Here is a 17,101-nt window from a genome sequence, read left to right on the forward strand (position 1 = left end):
TTGTTTGTATGACCACCTGCTGACCTGGCAGAACCCCATGGGAAGCAGCATTTCTGATGACACAGTTGTACATCTGAACACTCCAAGTGGATCCCAGGGTGGAAAGGTGGTTCCTGCATTCCTTTTCTATGAATTCTGGAAAACTTTGAGTGCAGCATGTCTTTCCTGTGAAGCCCTGGCAGTAGCCCCACCTAGTTCACAGGGCTTTTATCCCCTGTGGGCTCTTAATAGTGTTTCCTACATACATTAGCTGCAGCCTGGTTACTGGGAAGGTGCTGGAGGTAACAAGGCTCCATGAGGTGTTCTCAAATACAGATACAGAGTCCTCCAATTACTGTGAGCTGGTGCTGCAACTTCACAGCTGAGGGCCCAGTTGTACCTCTGTATGCAAGAACCTTGACTCTGCACAGGTAATTTCCTGTCCTGAAGAGGATGTGGTATGTCCAGACAGGGCTTGGCTCCTGCTGCAGCTGCGTGAGCGAGCCTGCCATTACAGACTGCTGATCAAACTCCAGGTTAGGGCTCTGGACCTGGTTAGGAAACACTATAATGAATTAACAGTAATGTTCAGCCTGGCTCCTGGATCAGAAAAGGAGCTTTCTTCTATACATGCTGCCTACCACCATCTGAAAAGGACAAGGTTTAGCATAGCCCAGCACAAAGGACGAACAGGGTGAGTGGGGAAACAACTGTTGGACTGCTCCAACTACAGATGTAGCAGACACATGATGCGTTGATCCAGACCAAAGATACTCCAAGCAAAGCCCCAGACCACTTAATGTCAGCTTCTCCACACCAGCTACTTCACTGTGCTAATCTACTCTGTTGCATCAGCCTACTTCCTAATGTGGACGCAGTCACAGCTAAGTGGTTATATGAACAAACTAGGATTAAGTTAGAGCAGCCTTTTGGCAGCAAATTCAGCTAGCATGGAGACAGGCCCTTACTGAAAGGTACCAGCTTTACAAAGCTTACAGGTAGGTTTCAAGGAGGCTGAGTATTGCCCAAGAAGTTAATCAGCATTCAGCTTTTATTTACAAGATACATACAGCAAGATTTGCTGAAACTGCTGAAGAAGGTGCAGAAATTGTGAAGTCATGTACAGGCTGGCATCTTTGTAGACAAGGTGTGAAGAGAGTATTGTATCAGTCATAGGAGAAGTGGTAGAGATCCTGTTTTACAGCCATGAGTAAGCCAGGAACTCCTCGGCGACCCCCAAGTCTTGAAGAAAACACCACGCTGGGAATAGCATCTTTGGAGGATGGGTGGGGAGAAGGGATGGTTCTAAGCAGATGGGCATCCTGGAGACTCCAAATTCTGGTGTAGCAATCCTGACCAACTGGAAAGGACAACAGAATGCAGCATTACATAAAAAGTACTTTACATGGCTCTGCAAGATTATCACACAGAAGCAGAAGGTCTATGGGGAAAAAGCCCTGACCATTTCTACACACACTAGAGGCAAAGTGCTTATCAATACTTCGCAAAACTGATATTCTACACTGAATACTGAAAAAGTGGGGAAAATGTGTATTTCCTATTAGGCAATAAAAGGTATAATATATCAGTATTTAGAGCACTTTCCTCATTAGCAAGGTCCTAAGCCAAAAAGGGGAGGAAAAACTCACTGTCAAATTAACAAGAATTCTTCTCACCTACTGACAAATCCAGGGAGAGGAGGTTACTGTGTTTACAGCGACATTGTGAAAACTGGCTATACAATGAGGATTTAGGGGCTTTCCTTCATTTATTGTTACCCTTCCTACCCCCAACCCTAATAAAAAAAAAATAATAAATCTCAGACTGTAGCCAAGTGTATTCAAAATGAACCTGTGTGGTACAGACAGGTTACAAGGAGGTTGGCTTACATGCCAGTGCTTCAGTACATCACCACATGATCCTCTTAAGCATCAAACCAACCTATACACGGACTTTAGTCTCTATATAAAGTTATCACCAAGTCATAGAATCATAGAATAGTTAGGGTTGGAAAGGACCTGAAGATCATCTAGTTCCAACCCCCCTGCCATGGGCAGGGACACCCCACACTAAACCATGACACCCAAGGCCTCATCCAACCTGGCCTTGAACACCACCAAGGATGGAGCATTCACAACCTCCCTGGGCAACCCATTCCAGTGCCTCACCACCCTCTCAGTAAAGAATTTCTTCCTTATATCCAATCTAAACTTCCCCTGTTTAAGTTTGAACCCGTTACCCCTTGTCCTGTCACTACAGTCCCTGATGAAGAGTCCATCCCCAGCATCCTTGTAGGCCCCCTTCAGATACTGCAAGGCTGCTATGAGGTCTCCATGCAGCCTTCTCTTCTCCAGGATGAACAGTCCCAACTTTCTCAGCCTCTCTTCATACAGGAGGTGCTCCAGTCCCCTGATCATCCTCGTGGCCCTCCTCTGGACTTTTTCCAACAGTTCCATGTCCTTTTTATGTTGAGGACACCAGAACTGCACACAATACTCCAAGTGAGGTCTCACGAGAGCAGAGTAGAGGGGCAAGATCACCTCCTTTGACCTGCTGGTCACGCTCCTCTTGATGCAGCCCAGGATACGGTTGGCTTTCTGGGCTGCGAGCGCACACTGAAGCCGGCTCATGTTCATTTTCCCATCAACCAACACCCCCAAGTCCTTCTCTGCAGGGCTGCTCTGAATCTCTTCTCTGCACAACCTGTAGCTGTGCCTGGGATTGCTCTGACCCACGTGCAGGACCTTGCACTTGGCATGGTTAAACTTCATCAGGTTGGCATCAGCCCACCTCACAAGCGTGTCGAGGTCCCTCTGGATGGCATCCCTTCCCTCTAGCGTACCAACCGAACCACACAGCTTGGTGTCATCGGCAAACTTGCTGAGGGCACACTCAATCCCACTGTCCATGTCACCGACAAAGATGTTGAACAAGACCGGTCCCAACACCGATCCCTGAGGGACACCACTCGTTATCGGTCTCCAGCCGGACATCGAGCCATTGACCACAACTCTTTGCATGCGGCCATCCAGCCAGTTCTTTATCCACCGAGTGGTCCACCCATCAAATTGATGTCTCTCCAATTTAGAGACAAGGATGTCTTGTGGGACAGTGTCAAAGGCTTTGCACAAGTCCAGGTAGATGACGTCCACTGCTCTGCCCCTGTCTATCAGTTTTGTAGCCCCACCATAGAAGGCTACCAAATTGGTCAGGCAGGATTTCCCCTTAGTGAAGCCATGCTGGCTGTCACCAACCACCTCCTTGTTTTTCATGGGCCTTAGCATGCCTTCCAAGAGAATCTGCTCCAAGAGTTTGCCAGGCAGAGAGGTGAGACTGACTGCTCTGTAATTCCCCGGGTCATCCATTTTCCCCTTCTTGAAAATGGGGGTTATATTTCCCTTTTTCCAGTCATCGGGAACTTCACCTGACTGCCATGATTTTTCAAATATGATGAACAGTGGTTTAGCAACTTCATTCGCCAGCTCCTTCAGGACCCACGGATGGAATTCGTCAGGTCCCATGGACTTGTGTACGTTCAGGTTTTTAAGATGGTCTCGAACCAGATCCTCTCCTACAGTGGGCCTAGGGTCTTCATTCTCACAGTTCCTGCGTTCACCTTCCAAGACTTGGGTGGTGCAGTCAGAGACTTTGCCAGTGAAGACCGAGGCAAAGAAGTCATTGAGAACCTCAGCCTTCTCCAAATCCAGGGTAGCCAGTTCTCCCAATATCTTCCGAAGGGGGCCTATGTTGTCCCTAGTCTGTCTTTTACTCGCTACGTACCTATAGAATCCCTTCCTATTATCCTTAACATCCCTAGCCAAGTTCAATTCTAACTGGGCCTTAGCCTTCCTCACCTGGTCTCTAGCTTCCCGGCCAACATCCCTGTATTCTTCCCAGGCCGCCTGTCCCTGCTTCCACCTTCTATAAGCCTCTTTTTCCCTTTGAATTTTCCTGAGCAGCTCCTTATCCATCCAAGGAGGTCTCCTGGCCCTCCTGCTGCACTTCCTTCTAGTTGGGATGCAACAGTCCTGAGCTTGGAGCAGGCGATCCTTGAATAACAACCAAGAGTCTTGGGCCCCCCTGCCCTCTGTCTCCTGTTTACATTCTCTGCTCTACTCTTGAGACACACTGTGGAAAGGATAACGCAGGACACAGCAGTAAGCCATTACATGCTACACAGAAATGATTACTGTACGTGTGCATCCATAACATTAGCTCTTAATTTTCATAGTACATTACAGTACATCTAAGGCTAAATTTCTTGAGAATTTTAAAGGTTTAACAGTTTTACAGCTTCCAATAGCTGTAGCTAAGAAACACTCCTCAGGCATCAGAAAAATCACTGACATGCACTCTCTGAGTAGAGGGTAACAAAAAGTCAACCCACCTGCTGTTAGAAGTCCCTCCTCCTCATTTACATGCAGAGGGAGAATAGCATATTCATTGTGATGACCCCTGTACTGCTTCACACACTTTGCTGTTCTCAGGTCCCACAGTTTTATCTGCAAGTTGAAGTAATTGTTTGAAAGATTGTATTAAGAAAGCAGAGAGCACTTGATGGTTGACAAATAAGTAGATCTGGAAGAGCACACATATGGAACTACCACCAGTTATGTACTATTCCCAAAGAACAGTCATGCACCCTCAGGACTTGGATAAGTGCCTGTCAGTGCCCAGATACTAACAGGAATGGATATCCTAAATGTGACAAACCCATACCTTGCCAGCCATATCTGCTGCCATAAGGTAATGTTCAGCCTTCAGAAGGCGAATGGATGTGACTGCTGAGTCATGGAAGAGCTGAATTGCCTTCCAGCTCTGGCCCTTTCGGTTGCGCTGACGCACATCGATGCTGAAAATCTCCCCTGAGCGGCAGCCATTGTACAGCACTGGTGTCTGGAAGAGCCCAAGAGAAAGCTGTGTACTATATACCATCTAAAAGGATCTTACAGGTTACACAGACAGCATCTACGTCAAGCTTTTGAGCTCTTTGATGCCAGCTATCAAAAGTATTTTATTAACATGGGCATTAAGACCCAGATTCATTTTTTTTTAACACACTGCAACATTTTTCAGCCAAACCATGAGTTCCATTCAAACCTCAACTGTTTACTTTAGCTGTGAAAGTTCGGCTAGAGAAGTAGGAACTTAGTCTAACATAACAGCAGAACAGAAACTGGAATTCTCATATTCCAATTTCATCCTTCTCAACAGATGTTTGTGAATGCTTCCAGGAGTATTTAATAGGGGCTTTCTCCTTCTTGATGGAGACAATCAAGAGTGTTAACAAAATGAGGTCATTTGCCAAAACCAGAACAATTTTAACACACATTATCACTGTGCTCTTTGTACTTCTTTCGTTTCCTTTTTACTTCAATACAGTTAACAAAAGTTACCCCTGTTGCCACAGAGTTTGAAATCAGTTAATCTTTGCTATTCAGTTGCATGCAACTATCAGACCACATCAGCTGTGCTGTGAAGTATCTATCCAACAGTAATTGTAATCACAACCTTATGTATGGTACAATGAGTTCAATCACAGACAAAACAAAAAGCTTTGACAAAAGGGCATGGTGGTTCTTACCTGTGTGGCAAACTGTTGTGCCAGTACATCACTACTGGTTCTAAATGACTGTTGACGCCCTGTCACTACATTGGCCACAAGAACTCGTCGTGTCAGGCCTAAGGAAGACAGATTATGCTCTTTTAGCTGCAATTTGGGTAGCAGCTTAGAGATTAATGCAAGAAGTCTTTCCCACTGAGACAGAAGCGGTTGCTAGCCTTGTGGATCACCTGTGCTGAAGCAGGCATTTATTTGAGGATTCAGGCACCAAGCACAGGACCAAGCAGTTGATATCTTGAAGCTGCACAGCATACCAGGTCGATCTCCTAGGAGAGAGGAGCAACACATGAAGCATCCACAAAATGTTACGACAGCGTGATATCCCAGAAAGCTTCTCTGGATTTCCATAATTCTTTCAGCATTTCCATCTGAAGCAGAGAAAGTGTTACCCAGTTACTGTCCCTGTGCTACTCAAGACAGGATACAAAAGTGGGGCTTCATGACTGTAACCTGAAGACTTGTAGTCTACATAGATAGATGATTGTGAGAGACTGTGAAATTTATTCAGCAGTTAAGAGTGCTGACCATGGCAGGAAAGAAAAACTAACGCTCGTCTTATAGCACTAATAAAGTCATTTTTTTAAGACAAGTGGGCTAGAAACACAAAATATTTACTTCATAAGCTATAGATTAGCCAGAGCCTAACAATACCCTTTATTTGATCCTTACTTCTGTAGCTCCGGCACAAAGTCTACTAACTGACGTAAATTTTAAGTCCTCAGTTTGCACTTACTTCAGGCACATGCACCATGATCATGTGTATGTCAGCCAACACAGGGGACATGTCTGACACACAGTTTTAGACTGATGAAATTCTCCTTTACTCCCAGCATCTGCTTAGCAAGGTTCCCTCAAACTAACAGTTTAGGAGACTGAAGTCAGTCTAACTTGGAAATACCTGAAAAGGTTAATAGGAAATACTAGACAAGAGGACATGGGAGAACTCAGGGCTTCTGATTTTGGTGAAGGGCTTCAAATATTCTACAAAGCAACTGGGCATGCTGGCCTAGTAGCCAGCATGAGTCACTGATGAGTCAGTGAAGAATCAGTGACTCTCCAAGTTCATGCTAACTCTATGCATTTTGTTTTTTAATGGCAGCATGGGATTAAAGATTTTAAATAGGTCCATAACTCTTTATCTGTTATAGATTTTCTCTGTATAAACTTAACTGACTATGTCTGAATGGAAACTGGGTCAGAGGACAGTACTGTGTGACTCAAAGAAGCATGGTTCTAATACCTATCAAGAAAGTCCTGCCTCCAAAAACATTGAACAAAGATAAAGACACAGCCACAGCCATCAGACTTAAGACATAGGATTCTCCAAATCAATCACATTTACACACAACTGAGCATGAGTTTGTGCAAGCAGCTATGGGCTAAGACATTTACCAGCTTTCCACCTTTGATTAATCCAGTGAGCATACCTGAGTAGCTACTATGAGAAGGGATTCTGCAATGATTCTGGATTGTTTCTAAGGAAATCTGACTAATTCTTGTGTGCAGCTTCTGAATATCAGTTACAGGGTAAGATACTCCTCAACAATCTTAAGTGTTTACTTTACAAGTGAGGTGTTCTCCTGCCAAACTCAAGTACTATGTCAGCAGCAGCTAAAAATAAACTAGTGCTTTGAATACTGCTTGTACTACTTGTTAATTAATTCTTAAGGCAAGTTCTCTCATCTGTTCACTTCTTAAACTGTTTCAGACTTTAAGTTTTCAAGAATACAGAAGTCTCACCAGCTACTGAAGACAAATGTAGAACTGATCTTTCTTTTATGCTCTCTTCATGCCATAACTGCTATCAAAAATTGGAGAGAAAAAAAAAAATAACAGAAACATCCTACCTGAGTTACTGCTGCTGAACAGCGATGCTGGAAGCAGACTGGCACAGCCTGGTGTTTCTGCAATTCCCATGAGACACAGCTTGCTGAAGCGAGTTAAGGAAAACAAAAATTCCCCCCTACAATGGGACAGGCTACCTAACATTTATAGCTGGGAAAAGCAAGATGATCTAACACAACCACAGCTCACAATACTTTCCCTTTGAGACTTCTGATGTGCCTTACGGTTTACAATTAAGTCTTGACTTCTCATTTCTTTCACAGGAAAAGGCTAGAAAGATCTCATTCTGGTAATGCAAATACACACGCAAGAAAGACAACAGAAGAATACTGAGGCATCTTTCTAGTGATAGAAAAAAAATGCATAGCCTCCATAGATCATTCTTCTCATCTTTACATGCTGATGATACTGCATTAATATAGATCCGTTTTTCATGGAGGTGAGTTGGAAAGAGGCACACATATTGGGAGGCAAGGAAGACTCACTTCAGATTATACTAAAAAACTTTCTAAAGTTTATATCGGGTATAAATAGGATTTGAAAGATTCATTTCTAGTTCAGTGCAGTAAATTTGTGACATGACTAAAAACAACCAACCAATCCCCCCACAACTCCTAACCAGCTGTGAGCAAGCCTGATGCACTCCTGCCACCTTCTGGAGCAGTCCTGAATTGCTTGGCTTTTCCCAAGTATGGGGATGGTTTACAACAGAAACCAACTCACTTTCAAAGAGGTCCACTTCAAGGAGAAAGGTAGTTGCTTTAACACCCCCCTCCCGCCTCTTTCTTTTGCCCCAGCTAATTTCTAAACATCAGATAATTTTGGATATAGCATTTACATTATTAATGAAATGGGAAGTCTTCAGGGGAGGAAGCATGCTCTCTCACCTACTATTACACTGGAACAATTCTACATATAGCAGAACCATACATCTGTCTCAGTATCTTCAACATTGTCCAATTTTTATAAATTTTATCTGTTTTCCAGAAAACTTAATTTCTGGGGCAACTACATGAGAGGCCTTTCCTGGAAGTTAGTTCTCTGCAGCACGATGCAGACTTGTGAAAGTTGAACTGAAATCTTGCTTTTTTTAAAAGGATATAAAACATGAGAATCTGGATGAGACAGTGATGCCCAGCACATAGAATTCACCTTCAGACACAAGAAGACATACTGGTTTTGTGATCTGTTATTCAATTCATGAAATGATATTTCCATGCACCGATGACAAAATTATGCACTGGGCACACTTCCTTAACCCAATAAACAGCACAGTAATGCGACACGAGCATTTTAGCCTCATACTTCTCTTAAATGTAGAGGACAGAGCAGAATTGAGAAGTCTAGCCAAACACAGACTGAGGTATCAAGCACATCCTATTATTTAAGAGATCATCTTTAAAACAATCTGAGGATGGAGAGATTATGAAAGCTGGTTTTAAATATGCTTCATGATAGAGAATAAACACATTTTTTCCCAAATTATTTCTTAAGAAAGAAGCATGCAAATCTTAGTAGTTTCTGGCCTTCAACATCAGTTTTGACAGCTATGGCCAAGTGCAATTCTGAAGTAAGTTCCTTGGAAGCCGGTACTTCTACATAGTCTTTCAACTAGCATAACATTCCTGAGAACTAACACTGGTACTGAGGACTTTCAGAGACAAGTTTACTGAGAATCTGTGTTTATCCAAGCTTCACATTGCTGGATTCTTCCACTGTCTCCTCCTAACCCCTTCCCAAACCCTCATGCATTTCTACCTGTGATTCCCAAGAGCAGCATTCTGAGAATGCAACAAGGGAAGGAAGCAGGAACAGAACACAGTACTTTGCGATTTGTGAAGTAGAGGTTGTCATACATCTCCACAGTGGGAGACTCCTTCCCCAAACCACTGAGGTTGATGATACCGTATTTACATCCTCCATGCTCTACATCGTTCACAGTGAATATCCGTTCACAAGCAACATCTGCCTGTAAAAGAAAAGTTTACTGGTCACACTTCCTGGAAACTTCCAGGAAAAAACAGTTTGAAGGAGCTGCATTAGGTCTGAAACAAAACAACACATTAATTCTCATCCCTTTACCATCATACACTTTCCATTCATCTCTAAAAAGAAGTGGTTAACTCCTTTTCATACACATGCACAGAAACATCAGTAAGAAAAGAATTTACTTCTTGAGTAACAGTAAGTACTGTTTCTGATCACAGCAGTTCTAGACTTTCTCTGGCGGATTAATAAGCACAAACTGATACAGGTAGGGGACTGGAACCAAAAATTTAAACCTTATCGAAGTGGAATTCTGCTGCTGCTGGATCACAGCAAATGCTACATTTCAACTTTCTGACACGAAGTTTCTGATACTTCTGGCTTCAGCTACCTACCCAGTGCTATGTTTACAAGGCCAGGAGCTGGTCTTACAGAGCTTCCTATGTAGACTACGAAAGATACTTGCTCCAGAGACCTCTCCTGCACGTGCAGTACCATCAACTTCAGTAGAAACTGCCTTCAGATCATGAGCTGTAAAATGATTACTGATGTTTAAATAGGTTCTCTGGACCACAGACTTTGCCACTCCCAAAATTCTTCTCTTCCTGTTTCTTTTTCCTCTTAATGCTCTCCTCTCCCTTCCAATCCACTCAACTCCCACGTATTTCCAAGACAACAGACTGATCAGCTTCCAAAAAAACACCCCAAAACCCATCACTTTCATATTCAACTTTTTCATTATTTTCTTTCTAGGAGAGTCACAGCCTCTTCCTACCTGTTCAATTACCAAGCACAGATTTTGAGAACTGACACAATAGGAATAATATTTTTGAAAGCAAAATTTGACCTATGGGGTTTGATTACAAGACACTGCATTTTCACTGAAGATGGGCTTTCTTTATCCTAAAGGCATAAGTTCTCATCAACGTACCACAATTATTTTAAAATTGTTGGTTCCAGCAACTGAAGAATCTGGACTGTGAATTTCTATCTTCCTCCTGTGCATGCAGTTTACTTTCAGCTCATGAACCAGCCTGTAAAAGTAGGTGGGGAGAAAGAATTCATGTAAGCCTAGGTTTAATGACAATCAAAGAATTCTGGAGAAGATACCCAGAACTGCTTCTCAATCACAGAATACAAAATGTTAGATCAACTAGCACGCTGCAATTTAACTTACAGAAGCCATGCACATGTGCATCTTCCACATTCCTGGAAATTCATTCTATTATTTGAACACCAACACATCTTCAGTAGCAGAAACAACACCATAGAAAGCTACGGGCTACCTGTGCCATTCTACTGGGACAGGGGAATGCTCATGTCAGTTGAAGAGCATTCAGTCATCCAAAAAAAAAGCTGCACTGTTCCCATTAAGCACAATGTGGCAAACCAGCATATATTGGAGAGAGAAGGGAGAGAGTCAGGGGAAGTGAAGTTTTAAACTCCATTTCTCCAAAATTGGGAAATCTATTCTGTTTGATTTCTCATCACTTCAGTCATCTGATTATAAAAGAACATATCCAATTTCTTATTGTAAGTACTATGTTCCTCTTTATCTTAAGTGGAACAGTGAAAAATGCAAAAAAATCTGACAGGAACAGTTGCACTAACAGCAGAACTTGGTACTACAAACAGAAAATAAATCACACCATTGTACCTGCAGTAACTTGTGGAGCTAAGCAAACCCAACTGCCTTTTCTGTAACAGCATAGATGAATTCAGTCCAGCCCTTGATGTTTTCTGGAAGAGAATAACATGAAAGTGTATTCAGTTACTTGCTTGTTCACAATTCAAACACAGCTGTGGGTCTTAGATGTTTGGGTAACTTCTTCCTCTAGCCTACATACATTAAAATTTTAAGAACCTCAATAAAACACATTCCAGCACCAGCTCCGTGGTCTACTACAGTAAATAGACAATATATTCCTGTGAGATGTTGTGGAGTGCTTCTATAAATAGAAAAACTGGTGGGGAAAAACCCAGAGAAACATAGAAACAACTAAACAACAAAGCCCAACAGCCATTGGTTTCACTTGACATGATCAACAGTACCACCTTAAAGTATGAAGTCACCTTCTGGTTTCACTACCCTTAAATTCTTATTATAGAACAAAATTTTCTATCACAATATTGGTATTAACTATGCGGCCTTACTGCTGCACTACTTTAACTACTTCTCGATTCCTCATTTTTTAAAGTTTCACGCAAACACTTTCTGAGGCGACAAAGCAAGTATTTAAGAATGTTTTTATCTGGGAGCCTAATTCAGATGTCTGATTCAATAGCCAGATTTTGAGATGTATATCCATAGACTCATAGAATCATAGAATCAACTAGGTTGGAAAAGACCTTTAAGATCATCAAGTCCAACCTTCACCCAAAGGCTGCCAAGTCCATGGGGTGAAGGACTAAACCATGTCACCAAGGGCCTCGTCTACAGCACCGTGGCCAGCAGCTCTTTGGTATCACAGTATCTATGAAACTTAAACTGCTCATGTAAACAGCTGGAACAACAACAACAACAACAAAAAGCCAAAACCAAATCAACAGCAGCATTTTCACAGTGAGGACTAAAAAGCAGAATACCAGCTGAAGCAAGAACTTTATTACCCAAGGAGGAAAACACTGTTTGCTTCTTGCAAATGACAGCAGATTTAGGCTGAACTGTGATTTGTAAAGTTGTAAGATACGGCTTTCGGGTAATTAAAACATCCATCTTGGGCATTTTATCTACATTACAGATATGCAGCATGAGCATTAACTCTGCTGTAACACATGATGAGAAGCACACAGGCTTTCCAGGCATAAACATACAACCTGCCTTGATCTTACCTGTCAAAAAACAAACAAACAAAAAAATCTTCATGACAAAGCTGTTTCCACAAAATATAATCAGTATTGTTTCTTCAGGGTCCAAGAATATGATAAATACATTTATTAAATATGTGGAAACTAAATATATGGAAAACTGATAATCAAGATCTCAGTTTGCCAGTTCAAGGCAGTGATTTTAAACCTGGCATCCAACGTCCTGACTCAACTGTAAGTGTTGGACAATCTGCAATTCTAAGCACAGTTCCTGTCCCTTTACAGGTTTTTTGTTTGTAATGACTTGCTTTCATTCCTGTGTAGAACAGCCAAACAAAAGACTACAAGGACTATAAATTCTCAACAGAAAGAAATTTTCCTTCCTTTAGACAGCTCAGGGAACTGTACCACAGTCAGAACTGAAAAGCTTTATTTTATCATCTGTCCTGGGCCAAAGCATAATAAAGCCTAATTGCAATCTTTTTCAGAATGTACCTTCTTTTGTTTTTCTTCCTCTTCTAAGAGCTTCAGCCTTTTGCATTCCATGGCCTTGTACTGAATGCTTTCCTTGGTGAGTGGGTTGTAGTTATTATGTCCAGGCAGTAGGCGAAAATAGCGGTTCTTGTCTGCGTCATAGTAAAATCCTGGCAGTTCTTAGGGTTAAAAGAAAAAAATGAAGTGGCAAAACCCAGGCAAAATCAGATAGATAACTAAGTTTGTTTACTGCTCTTTGAGATCCAGCATCTTCATGGGAACGTCAGTCATAAGGCTCAATGCTTTTGCTCCCAGCAGGTCCCAAGCATGATACACAGACTAGGAATTCCACTTAAAGAAATATTATTTATAGTTTTCAAATGCAGTGCCATTACACAAGTAGAGAAGAGATGTCATCAATGGCCAAGATGAAATCCAGACAGATCAGAGAAGCAGAGAGGAAAGATTTTGCTGCAGAACAAAAGTGACCTTTCTTCATAAATCAATCATGAGGTGACACTCTTGGTTAAAAGTCTAGGTAAGGCAGTCACAAACAAAATGATAAGGAGGTATCATCCAAACCAAAATAAAGGGATCCACTTCCCAGAACAAGCCACTTTTTCTTCATAGGAGAAATATAGATACAATCAAGAGTACATTTGGACAATACACAGAGGCTCATTTCAAAGATAAACAGGGATGAGAGAAACAATCAATTTTAGTGCTTCACTGCCCACATAAATTCAGAGAGGCACACAGGTAAAATACTTAGACAGATTCATAATGGCACACTGTCTCAAGACAAAGGATTTTATTCAGAAAGATGAGTTTTAACACTTCATTTCAAGAGTTTTTATTTAAACCTTTATCTGCTACAAGAAACTGCACTTGAAGTAACCTCTTTTTGCTCCTGCTTATAATTCAGTTCATTGTCAGCATCTTTTAGGTTTCAGCTCAGCAACAAGTGACCCAAGACTTATTCAGGTCAACAAAAATATAAAGTTGGAGAGAGTGAATCAGTAAGGTTCATAACAGCACACTGCAGTTAGTATACATAATCTAATTATACTGCAACAAATATTTTGCAGGATACATCTAACACACTCACAGTCTCTTAAGCCAAAAGAGTGATATACAAAAAAAGGTGTCCTTAAACGCTTTGTCATTAATAGGTTATACAGTCAGTGGTGTTTCAGGACTCTCTTGTTATGGAGAAACAGATGTTCCCACAGGCTTAGCTTTTGCTACGGCTGTTTAATGAGTCAGGAAACCAGAATGCAAATGTAACATCTTCCTCAATAGCACTGCTACTGCGTCAAGTATTGTTTCACCAGTCAACTCCCTGATAATGAACAAACATTTAGCCCCTATTTTTTTCAGTTTATATCAGTTTGGCTAAGCACACAAGTTTTCAAATATGAGAAGCACTTAGGGGTGAGAAAGCACATTTGGTCCTCCTCTCTCATTCCTTGCTTTCTGAACTTTTTATATCACCCAATGTTACTTTACTACAAACTTTACTGCTTATATCCTTCCTGTAACACCGTATTATTAACACAGCTACTGCTACTTTCTTTGTGTAGTCAGCATACAGGCAGTGATTTTTGACGCATAAGACATGGTTCCTTACCTGGTACTAGAGGGTTCTGGGTTAAGCTGGATGAAGAAGGATCCCCACTGCTGCTGGGGCCTGCATGCACTGGGGTCTGTGGTTCTTCCTGTTCCAGCCTAAAAAAACAGCACTGCCTTCAAGACAGGCTCACTACTGTCCTACACATCTTTCCCACAGAGAATCCAGAAAGAGGCTTGTTATTTACATTAATGGAGTACAGTTTTGCAGGGCTGTGATAAGCACCCTGCGCATTTCACCATACACTACATTATGAAAATGAAACAGTAAAAATATTCAGCTTAATAACCTCTCAAGAACATTAGAGGTACCAATATTTTCAAGGTCTTAATTACTTGCTAAAACATTAGAGGTGTCTGCTGATTCTGCAAGTGCCTTTAATTCTTTTCAGCAAAAGATTAATTCTGGGCTTTTTACCATATCCCTTGATTAATAGAAAAGCCCACTCCTGAAAGCATGCAAGACTTCACAGCTTAAAACAAGAGATAGTGGGGGTAAAACACTGATGTCAAGTCAACAATATTTTGCCATTCTCTTTGTGACAGGAATTTCACTGATGAGGTTCAGAAACAGGCAAATTAAAAGTTTAATGAAAACTCCAAGAAAGAAAAGTCTCTGCTTTTGTAATAAACGTTGTAGTAGACAGGGCAACTGTAGCTTTCTTCTTTTTATGTAACTCAAATGAGCATATTTAGTACTGATGAGCAAAATTCCACAGGGATATTTTCTGAATTGCCTGTACGATTCTCACTTTTAAAGACAGGCCTTACTACATGTCATCTTAAAAGCATTAGGCCAAAATGTTTTCCAAAAGTCACAATTTATTGAAAACAAAATGACAAAGAAATTCCAATTCTAATACCAGCTCTATTACTGTTTGATTATACAACTTTGAAAAGTTAAAGAACATTTACAGGAGGAAAAATACCTCATACCAAACCCAAGCATTTCAATGCAAAGCTTTATAATGAGATAATTTTAATTCTGTATTCATTGAATTAGGGCCCATTTGCATTTTTAACTTTTCTTACACAAAAACAACTAATGAGGCAAACTCAAGTATATGTGTGTCTCTCTAAACATATATTTGCTAGAAAAAGCTAAGTAAACACTAATTAAAGCAAAGGATTGGCCTCTTTTGTTCCTGGAAGAGGAACTAAAGACAGAACACAGGAAAGAAAAAAAGGCACAAAAATAGCTCAAACACGGGCAAGCATAAGTTCAAAAGGTTAAAGCTACTTTTCTGAAGGAATCAGTTTTCAAGGCAGTGGATTATTCCTGAGGCCTTGTTTCAGTTCCCTGATTTGTTACATGTGGTATTATTACCATGTTACTTAACATGCTTTCAAACTTTCAGCAAGATCATTTAATGACAGTTTTTACACTAGTAGACACTGAACATAAAATAAATGGGCAGGTGGAATGAAATACAAACACTTTTGTTCCCTGAATTATCTTCGCATATTGATGAAAAGTTTATGGACGACCAGGCGCACCTGAAAGGACTAGCCCATGAAACCACATCTCAGTTTAAACCAAAAACACAGTTGTGCACATATGATACACTTCCAGAAATCAATGCAATTCTAGTCCAAGTAGGGATGATAGATACACTATACTGTGCACTAGATTTTAGATGGCATACTCTCAGTTCCAGATAGCCACGATTCTGCAAATTTAATCAGGCAATACATCTAACAGCTTAACGCATGGTAAGCACAAGGTGCATATACTTGCCTCACAGTACGGTTATTGTGATTGGGAGCAATAGCTGCGCGCCGTCCACGCTTTCCTTTGCCTCTCCGGTAACATCTCTTCATTTCTACTTGTAAAACAAACACATACACACACATACTTCAATGCTACCTGCCTGGAACAGTCACGACAGTCTCTTAACACAGCCTCTTTTCAACCAGTTTCAAATAGCTTTGCAAAAGCCTAGAGATCAAAACCATTTAAGAGAATAATTTACTTGAAAGCGTTTCTTTCAGGCAAAAGAAAGTCCAAGCAGCACCATATCTTAAAGAAAGACAGACCATTACTACTGATTGGCTGTTCGAAGGAAGGCTGAAATAAACAGGGTGCGGTGCTGACCACCTTCTCCATGCAGCACGAGTAAACGTGCTCTTGCCAAGTCCCGCCATGCGCAGGACGGAGAGCGTGTTTACAACCGCCAGCTTCCTCCCAAGTAGAGGAGCTTCCACGACACGGGGACAAGCCAAAGCGACCAACAGCGACCTCCCTACCTGCCGCGCCGGGCCCAGGTGCCGGACGAGGCCTTCCCCCTACAGCAGCCAGGCCGGACAGGCGGGCCAAGCCCCCCAGCCACGGGTTTGTAAACACCCAGGCTCACTGAGCGCCCGCACTACTAGCACTTCCTCACGCCTGTCGACTTCCCTGTTGGACCGAGACCAGCCCCGCGGCTCGCCCCTCCACGCCAAAGCTAAAAGCCCCTAACACGAGTGCCAAACGCCAACCACCACTTACCGCCACCGCCCCCGATCCCTGACGGTTCCCAGCTGCCGTCAAGGTTCCTCCCACTCGCCGATGGGCGCTGCTGATTGGTAAGTACGCGCGCAAGCCGCTTGATGGACAGCTAGCTCACCCAACAGGAAACGGCTGAGCCGGTGCGTGCGCTCTGCGGCAGGGCAGAGGGGCGGCTGAGGTCTGGTGGGCAGGCAGGGTGCCTGTTAGGGCGGGTAGGTTTGCGGGCAGGGATTGGTAGGTATATTTGAGTAGGTGTGTGCGTGTGTGAA

General features: G+C 42.2%; 1 protein-coding gene across 3 annotated transcripts; it reads right to left on the minus strand.

Moving 5' to 3' along the window:
* Nucleotides 1-1,075: 1,075 nt before the first annotated feature.
* DCAF4 (DDB1 and CUL4 associated factor 4) lies at nucleotides 1,076-16,869 on the minus strand. 3 transcript variants are annotated; one of them, XM_080619448.1, is made up of 14 exons: nucleotides 16,833-16,869; nucleotides 16,083-16,167; nucleotides 14,346-14,443; nucleotides 12,737-12,894; nucleotides 11,091-11,173; nucleotides 10,365-10,467; nucleotides 9,273-9,416; nucleotides 8,550-8,599; nucleotides 7,450-7,529; nucleotides 5,773-5,868; nucleotides 5,564-5,661; nucleotides 4,699-4,875; nucleotides 4,367-4,481; nucleotides 1,076-1,339 (listed from the first exon to the last, which is right to left on the minus strand). In XM_080619448.1, exons 2-14 carry the CDS (start codon nucleotides 16,163-16,165, stop codon nucleotides 1,146-1,148), a joined length of 1,479 nt encoding a protein of 492 aa, XP_080475574.1. In that variant the 5' UTR covers nucleotides 16,166-16,167; nucleotides 16,833-16,869; the 3' UTR covers nucleotides 1,076-1,145. The 3 variants fall into 3 exon arrangements, with proteins under 3 accessions (XP_080475574.1, XP_080475575.1, XP_080475576.1); XM_080619449.1 differs by lacking the exon at nucleotides 16,833-16,869 and adding an exon at nucleotides 16,592-16,688; XM_080619450.1 differs by lacking the exons at nucleotides 12,737-12,894; nucleotides 16,083-16,167; nucleotides 16,833-16,869 and having other exon boundaries at nucleotides 14,346-14,407.
* Between the last annotated feature and the right edge of the window lie 232 nt (nucleotides 16,870-17,101).

The sequence above is a fragment of the Psittacula echo genome (assembly GCF_963264785.1).
Source record: "Psittacula echo genome assembly, chromosome: 5".
Lineage (NCBI taxonomy): Eukaryota > Metazoa > Chordata > Aves > Psittaciformes > Psittacidae > Psittacula > Psittacula echo.

Bases quoted from the DNA above. Each gene is read 5' to 3' on its own strand.
- DCAF4 (XM_080619448.1), bottom strand. From the start codon at position 16,165: ATGAAGAGATGTTACCGGAGAGGCAAAGGAAAGCGTGGACGGCGCGCA. The intron at 10,468-11,090 runs GTACAATGGTGT...CTACTTTTACAG, and splicing joins AGCTCCACAAGTTACTGCAG to GCTGGTTCATGAGCTGAAAG. The intron at 4,876-5,563 runs GTAAGAACCACC...GGGCTCTTCCAG, and splicing joins CACAACAGTTTGCCACACAG to ACACCAGTGCTGTACAATGG.